We start from the raw sequence: 8,923 nt of genomic DNA on the forward strand, positions 1-8,923 counted from the left end.
AGCAGATGGTGTTGGCGCCAAATGTTTCCAGAGTAGTCTACTGTGAAACAACTGTTGCTAACGATATGTGCATGCAGAAATACAAAGTAAACAAACAAGGCAATGAACAACACCTGCATAGAAAGAGAATGCCGTGTAACCCGTTGTTCTGCGTCGTTATTGCTGTTTTCGTAATTTGAAACGCAATTATGTTGTGAATCAAGCAAAATGCGATGTGTCCAGGCGATTTAGACAAATCACTTCGCATAATGAGTTCATAAAACAGGCGATCTCCCAGTATTGCGAAAAAAAGAAAACATCCAGACACCTAAATGTTGGATGCGAGGCATCCTTTCATATATAACACAAAATGAAAACCTTTCTGAGAAATTCTCGTGGACTGGAAAAGAAAAGAGAAACAGATGTGTGGCGAGGTTTTGCGTAAAATTCGAAGCACATTGTGGACACAATAGGATTGGGTACAATAACAATGAAACTGAACGAAGGGAAACGGAAAGCAAACTGAGCTATAGAGAAATGTAAAAAAAAAAAAAATAGAAAACAGTTGCAGATTTTTTGTTTTGATTTTTTGTGTTGACTTTCAATCCTGTGGATCTTTTTAGGTTTATTCAACATCTACGGGTTTGTGCAAACAGGCAATATTTCACGGTAATCGACTAATTCTGTTCGAGCGTTCGGCGATGCCTAGTTTATTTTTGCGGTTAGAACGACAAAAAAACAATTTTTTTTTTAACTGTTCACTAGAAACATTTGAAACGCAGCAGGTGGCGCGTCCCGTACATCTAATTAAGGCTTCGCAGCTAATGGGATAACAGTGTTAGCCAAAATAACAAATTGCGAAGTTAAAAGCGTGGATATAAGAGACCACGACTTCGTTTCATAAGATCTCGGTGAGTTTAGCCGGTGTGCAGTGTCGGATCAAAGTGAACGTGGTCCTTTTCTAGAATCTGTTGACAGCCGTTTCATTCTGACGTTTCGTTTCAGGATCTGTCCCGGACAGAGGTCATGCATTCGCACCCTAGATGTCAAGTTCAGAACACAACGGATTCCCCGTATCCCACGGCGACCGAGGAGTCTCGTCCAGTCCCGAGGTTCTTTCCCGAGCTCTACGTGAAGGCCAACGCGATGCAGCGAACCGTCAACATCCGGGCACTCGAACTCCTCCAGTCTTGCTTCAGGGACAAACTCAACGCGGACCAGCAGCAGTTCATGGACTTGGGCTGCGGGACCGGCGACTTCACGCTCCAGGAACTGCTGCCACGATGCCAGCCTTGCCGCAGGATCGTCGCCACGGACGTGGCCAAGGAGATGGTCCGTTACGCCCGAGAGAATTACCCGCATCCGCAGATCGAGTACGAGGTTTACGACATTGCAGACGACGCTTCGGGTCTGGTGAAGAGCTACGGGAAGTTTGACCGCCTCTACTCCTTTTTCGTTCTGCACTGGGTGAAGGACCAATTGGCGGCGTTCGGACATATATCTGACTTGATGACCTCTGGCGGCGAGTGCCTGCTCACCATCGTGGCTCGTTGGACGGGCTTCGAAATATGGAGGAGAATCGTTCGGATGGATCGATGGAAGTCGTACGCACAGGTATGTCCTTCATTATGAGCTGCACATACAGAAGCTGAGGGAAAGGGGCGAACGGCAGGAAAGAGGTTTAGTTGTCCTGCCTCCAGCGTGAGGGTTCCACCGTCGATAGCGGTTCGGCGATAGCGGTTCGGCGCGTTCGGCACACGCGCAGTCAAAGCACGGCGGAAGGCAGCGAGCGCGTGCTGGGAGAGGGAAATAACATCTTTATTATAAGAACGCGATGGAGGGAGTCATTAGTCCATGACGCCTTGAGCTTTTCCAGCTTCCGTGGCCCTCGACAGGAGCATGAGCTGGTTATTGAGGTGGGAGCTGGGCAGTGCTCTCTCCCAAAGCTCGCATGAAGACTGGACAGGATTACGCGATTGGGTGGAGATTTGGTCGCATCCTCCTACCATATAAAAGAGGGCCCCAGGGGCTTCGCAAAAGCGGCATAACGGTGAATAGAGGGCGGGAGAAAAGATATGACATTTAGTGGGATGGGGGAAAGTGTTAGTCTGTAGGGCCAGATGATGTCGTTCCTACTCTTTCGATAGCTTTTTTATGCGCGGGTGGGTAGGTACAATCAGGGGAAAGTCAAATGCGAACAGAGGTCTCGCGGTACGGGCTGCGCCGCCTAGAAGTGAGCCTAGGGCCGTGGGTGCGTGGCCTACTCCAATGTGTTTACGCCCTTCGCTCTGCGCTCCCCAAGCTTCGGCATTCCTCCTCTAAGTGCGCTGAAAGCCATCACCGCTCTTTTTGCTCGCTCAGTGCGTGCGACGCGAGGAAGCGCGCGCTTTAGCTGCGTCCAGTTTCCCTGCACACGACGAAAAGTAAATGTGCAAAGGTTGTAAGCGCTGGGTGGTGTGTTCGGCTTAGGTATCAGTAACCTACGCAGTTTTTCATTCCTCATGGAGTATTCCCGTCTGCCAGATGTCATTTAGATGAGCAGTCAGTTGTAGAAGGGAAGGGTCATTCAGGTTGGCCAAGGCCTTGTTAGTCACTTGGTCCAATCTGGGCGCTGTGTTGCGGCGAATCTTGGCAAGAGCATTCGTAACTTCATGCAGATGCATGTCCTCGTCTGGGAGCGGATTCGGGCTTCCCGAGTATGGGGGAAGGGGTTCAGTGGGATGAGTGGGGAAGTAACAAGTCTTGAGAGTCGCGAGGAGATTGCGTGTCTCTCCTGGGTGTTGATGGATGACTTTGTTCATAGTGTGTTGGGATGCCGTCTTGCTCTTGGGCGGGTCAATAAGATAGCGGAGCAGCTTTCAGGTTTTCAAGGTACTAAGGGTGTCGCACATTCCGTCACAGAGGGCGAGCCAATTTTCATTGCACAATGCGGAGGCGTACTGTGCCGCATCTTCTGTGAGCCGCGCAATACGTTTTTTGAGCTTGCGGTTGAGCTTCTCTTTCCGCCACCGTTTAATTCGCCTGCGGCGAGCCTCCCGTATAGGTGGAGAAGCCTCGTGTCCACACATGGGGTGGTGGTGGACGTTTGGATATCTTTAGTGTGGTTCTCGTTCATCTCGGAGTTTGATCTAGTCGGTGAGGCGCGTGCCTCGCCGATTTTGACTTTATACGCTGCGCCTTGTATAGTAGTGGCTAGGATGGCATGGTCGCTTCTCAAATATTCTCCGAGGTGCTCCTAGTCCGCGTGAGGGATGTGGCTAGTGATAGTTAAGTCTGGGGGGGGGGGGGGGTGTCATTGGTGACGCTATTGCCCATGCGGGTGTGGGAGGCAGAGTTAGTAAGGAGGGTAAGGTCATGGTTTGCGGTGAGTGCATGCAAGGCATCACTGTGTTTTTGGAGTATGCATAGCCCCAGAGCTGGTAGGCCGCGTTGAAATCTCTCATTATGAGGAGAGGCTGACTTCCCGCTTTGTGGATGGCCTGCAGGAAAACGTGTTCGGTCTTTACAATTGGATCTGCAATGCATATTTAAGAGAAAAAGACTCAGTGTCTTGAGGTAAACAATACCGTAGATAATGCTTACTGCCGAAACATTGTCTGCTAAAACCGAAACCCGGCTTGGCGACCCCTGCGGGGAAGTTTGGCGCGTATATCTTCGGGGCCTGGGGAAGGTAGGTGCAAACCGCCAATGCACCGCCGCTCACGAAGTAGTTGAACGAGCTTAAGGACTTGTAGGTTTCCAGTCGTTCTTAGACATATGAACTAGGCTAGTCGAAAAGGCAGTCGTGAAGATCTGCTCACGCTACCTTCGGAAGATTTCTCATTACTTTGAGAAACAAGTGCTCCTTCTTTTCACCGAAGGAATCAGGAAGGCGTATAGATATAGTACACGCTGGTCCCTGAGGGTCCTCAAAAACAAGCAAAAACATTAGCCAACCAGAAGTTCGGCCATTATTTGCTTTTGTTTACCTCCGCACACCCTGCATAGTACCTTATAAATACTGTTGGAAAGAACCCCAAAATAACTTGTTAATTCTTGCATAAACAGTACGTGAACCAGCTGTTTGTTCCCGCTTATGTGTTCATCGCGGAGAGTCTAAGACACGACCAGGACACGAACATCTTCGCAGTATTTAGGTAGGTATAGAACGGCCAATGGAATTAATTTGTTTGTTTCAGCTCTGCGAGTTCTACACTCCAGTGAGTCATGACATCGCCGACCACTCTGGCCTTATTTCGTACATGCGGGGCGTGCTCAAAACGGTCAATCTCGTGCCCTACACGTGTGAAGTTTCAAAAATAGAAATAAAAGCCGAGGACATGGACGAAACCATTGGTGAGTACCCGTCTTAGTTCCTTAGCATAGACTGCAGTGTACGGGCGGGTTATGACATAGCGGATATTTATATTAATTTTCAATATGGTACCAACATCGCTAGATTCCGCTCGCTCAATGGATAAGGAAAACAAAATTACACAATCTTGATCATGGTGACAAAGACCGGTGAGCACAAAATGGGCGTCTAGTGCAAACCACGTGTCACGTGTAGTCGTGATATTGAACGACGTCACGAGTCACGTGACGTCCTAGAGTCATGTGGGGTCACCGTGACACCAAAAATAAAATTACCTTTCAAACTTTGGTTAGGTGCTTGCCATCAACTATACATTCGAAGGAAGTTACCAGTGATGCTCATAAAATTCTGATATATGTGAAATTATTTGACCCCACGTGGTACAAAACCAACACAAGAACGCTTTCCGGTGGATGACTGGACGGGTCAATGGATAGTGTTGAACTTTTTTAATCGCGTTGCGGCTTGCATAGCCTAGCAGAAGTTTTTGATCCCAACAGTTGACTCTTGAGTTAATTGTAGAACTGGCGCTCTTTTTGCTGTGACACTGGCATTACGGCTGGTGACAGGTCGCGTACTACAACCAATAGAGCCGGCCTGTTTCTCTCGACATGCAACGTTTGACACGAACTATGTGAATAATGAAGGGGCGTCTCTGTTTCAGAAATGAGCACAGCTATAAATCCGATTCTACCGATGCTTCCGGAGGAATCGAGAACAGAATTCAAGAACGACCTCGCCAATGTCGTGCGTACGTTTTGGGCGGAGAAAGATGGCGGAGATCCACACTATTACCTCGACGTATATATTGTCCATGCCTGTAACCCTTAATCTAGTAGTAGTAGAAACGTTTATTTTCATTCTAAGACCTTAATGAAGAACGCAATAAAAATATTTTCTTTGGTATTCGTATTTGTGCGCGAAAGTAAGAATCATTTTATCACGGTATCAAAGGAGTCAGGAGCTTTCTCATGTTTTCATATCATTTGGTTCCTTGCATTTCTTTGAAATGTGACAGAAGGCATGAGTGAAAATTGGTTATACTACTTTCTGTAGCGATTGCACGGCAGGATGATGATGCGAGTGAAACATGCCCAAGTGTATTTGGAGGCCATTAAAAAAACGACAGCGCAGCGCCTCTGCTTTCCCTGCGTGCTGGCAGGGCACAAATATATATATTGCCGCGCGCGCAGCTGGCCAAGTAGGCAGCGCGCGCGTGGCCTAACGGTTATCACGCTTGCCTCCCACGCAGAAGGCCAGGGTTCGGTTCCTGGCCGCGACTACACATTTTTGTTGACAGCGTAATTTGATGTTCTAGTGAATTCGAGAACCGTCTTGCTGATTCGAGTTTAGAATGTTCTACACACCGAACCTTCTACGCCGAACGATCCAGAAACCCACGAGGGTACATAAGGGATTCCGCAAGGCGAGCGGAGTCAGTTTCGCCCCAGCGTTCGACTCTGCTGTTACGCCGACTTCGACGCCCGCGACGCTCTCTTATTATCTTTTGTACCCTTTTATTTTTGGCACAAGTTCGGACATTAAACGTTTATTTATTCCTGTTTATTTCTTGTTTATTGGTCACCACCCGTGACATTTTGGTGGAGGTGCGGGGTACCCGCATGTCCGTGCAGCGCTCCCCTCCGAGTTCCCGCAGTGCAAGTCCGGACCCAGCCTCCCGAGGACCGAGCGAAGACCAGATCGAGACCCGATCCAGTCGCCGCAAGGTCTACCCAAGGTCGCACCCAAGGTCTACCCCCGGAACACGGACTTCTGCCACCCCGGACCAGGCAGCCAACGAGACCGACGATGGACAGCCAGTCGTCAAAGAACCCGTCCGCCGCCGCCGTCGTATACCTTCCCGTCGCACCCCGGACTCCGACGCCATTCCACGGGGAGGTCCACGAGGACGTTGAAGATTGGCTGCAACATTACGAACGAGTTGCTCGCCATAACGCATGGACTCCGGAGCAGTGCCTTTAGAACGTCTACTTCGCTCTGGAAGGCATGGCACGCACCTGGTTCTAGAACCACGAAGCGTCAATTTCGTCGTGGCAAGACTTCCAGACGGAACCTCGACGCACGTTTGCCAGCCAGCAGCGACGTCAGCGGGCCGAGGAACTTCTTCAAGCAAGAAGCCAAGGGCCAAACGAGAGCGTCACAAGTTTTGTCGAGGACGTTCTCCGCCTCATGAACCGCGCCGACCCAAACGCTCCTGACGAGAAGCTGCGGTTCCTGATGCGAGGGGTGAAAGAGACCATCTTCGGAGGCCTTGTCCGCAACCCCCCAGCCACCGTCGAAGATTTCGTCAAGGAAGCCACAAACATCGAACGGGCCCTTCAAGCACGGGCCTCCCATTACCAGCGACTTCCTGGCGTCGCTCCCTTCTCGACTTCCAGCTTCACCGGCCCGGACCTCCGCGACATCATCCGGGACGTCGTGCGGGTGGAAATCAGGAAGCTTCTTCCTGCTGCCGCAAGCCCGGATTCGCCCTCAATCGCCGTGATTGTCCGGGAAGAAGTTCAGAAGGCGCTGCAGACACAAGCTCTTGTCAACGCCGCTCCCGAACAACCGACACTGAGCTACGCCGCAGCTACCCGACGAACACCGCCTCCTGCTCACCCGTACACCGCGCCACCCCGACGTGAACCTCCAGCGCCGCAGTTTCCCCGACGCCAGGAAGATCGGGCGCACGCCCACCCAGAACAGGCAGCGCCACGAAAGACCGACGTGTGGAGGACAGCGGATCGACGACCCCTGTGCTATCACTGCGGTGAAGCCGGCCACATTTACTGTCGATGCCCCTACAGAAAACTGGGGCTGCGCGGGTTCCACCCGAGCGACCCGCGCCCAAGATACGACGAACGCCCTCGCGACATTAAGGAGTACTTCCGACGCTCGCCCTCCCCAGTGTCGTCTCTCCGCCGTGAAGCCCGCTCCCCATCGCCACGACGTTCAGCGTCCCCAGCGCAACGACCCCGCCGAGAGAGCCTATCTCCCCTGCGTCGCCGGGAAAACTAAGTGCGGCAACGCCTGGAGGTGACGTTGCCGAAAACGACGGAAGCAAACAGCCTCCAAGAACGCCGGAGCGCTCCCACTCTACCGACGCCCAACAGCCTAAACGTTGTTATTGACGGCCACGGCGCATCGGCACTCGTGGACACCGGAGCGGACTACTCAGTCTTGAGTGGGAGGCTCTCTCGCCACCTGCGAAAAGTGACGACGCCGTGGGATGGACCTCAAATACGAACCGCCGGAGGGCATCTCATCACACCAGTCGGAAGATGCACCGCTCGCGTCAAGATCCATGGGGAGACGTGCCCTGTGAAATTTGTCATTCTACAAGACTGTGCCAGGGACGTCATTCTCGGCATGGACTTTCTGTCTGAATACGGCGCCGTCATCGACCTTCGTGAAAACAGATTGACGCTGCGAACCCCTGTGCCACCTTCAGAGAAACCCCAAACAGCGTCAGCCGCCATCCGAGTCGCTGCCGACCACGTGAACCTGCCACCGCGATCAAGTGTTGTCATACCCGTCGTGGCCGATACAGCTACCTGCGGCGAAGTTGTCCTGGAAGGCAACCTTCAATTGCTCCTGGGAAGAGGAATAGGCGTCACAAGAGGAGTAGCTGAACTTCAGGATGGGCGGACTGTGGTCCTCGTGACGAACTTCCGAAATGAAACGCAACACCTCACAAAAGGTGCCGATGTGGGCCACGTCGAGAAACTTCGGAACTCCGCCGAAATCGCCGCGATTGCTGAAGAATCATCACCACCTCAGCAAGGCAGTAAGTCGCCAGCGCAGCTTGACATTGACCCTAAGCTTCCGGGCCCAAAACGACGGCAGCTGATTAACCTCCTCACCGAGTGCCGTGACTGCTTTGCGACGTCGTCGAGGGTGCGCCAAACTGCCGTTGCGAAGCACCGAATCGTTACCGAGGACGACGCGCGCCCTGTGCATCGATCGCCGTACAGAGTCTCCGTCAAAGAAAGGGAGGTGATCCAGGAGCAAGTCCAAGAGATGCTGAACGACGACATAATCCAGCCATCAAGCAGTCCTTGGGCTTCTCCAGTCGTACTGGTTAAGAAGAAGGACGGAACACTTAGGTTCTGCGTGGACTACCGGCAGCTGGACGCGGTGACGAAGAAAGACGTCTACCCACTTCCCCGCATCGACGACACGTTAGACCGGCTGCGCCACTCTCGATACTTCTCATCGATGGACCTGAAGAGCGGCTACTGGCAGATCGAAGTCGACGAACGGGACCGAGAGGAGACAGCTTACGTCACGCCGGATGGGCTGTACGAGTTCAAGGTGATGCCCTTCGGACTATGCACGGCGCCAGCAACTTTCCAGCGTGTCATGGACACCGTACTGGCCGGACTGAAGTGGCAGAGCTGTCTCGTCTACCTCGATGACGTCGTAGTGTTTTCCAGCGACTTCGACGAGCACTTGCGACGACTCCGTGCTGTTCTTCAAGCCATACGGACCGCCGGACTCACCCTCAAGCCGTCAAAGTGTCGGTTCGCCTATGACGAACTGAAGTTTCTAGGTCACGTGGTTAGTAACGAAGGCCTTCGCCCCGAC

At 52.2% G+C, this 8,923-nt stretch overlaps 1 protein-coding gene across 1 annotated transcript; it reads left to right on the top strand.

The window, feature by feature from the left end:
* Positions 1–987: 987 nt before the first annotated feature.
* On the top strand, positions 988–5,164 carry LOC8052468 (juvenile hormone acid O-methyltransferase). The gene is made up of 3 exons (XM_040205551.3): positions 988–1,593; positions 4,158–4,314; positions 4,998–5,164. The coding sequence occupies exons 1-3, from the start codon at positions 1,006–1,008 to the stop codon at positions 5,162–5,164; spliced, it is 912 nt and encodes a 303-aa protein (XP_040061485.1). The 5' UTR covers positions 988–1,005.
* The last annotated feature ends 3,759 nt before the right edge of the window (positions 5,165–8,923 follow it).

This window comes from Ixodes scapularis, unplaced genomic scaffold (assembly GCF_016920785.2).
Source record: "Ixodes scapularis isolate PalLabHiFi unplaced genomic scaffold, ASM1692078v2 PGA_scaffold11__112_contigs__length_91849675, whole genome shotgun sequence".
Taxonomy (NCBI): Eukaryota; Metazoa; Arthropoda; class Arachnida; order Ixodida; family Ixodidae; genus Ixodes; species Ixodes scapularis.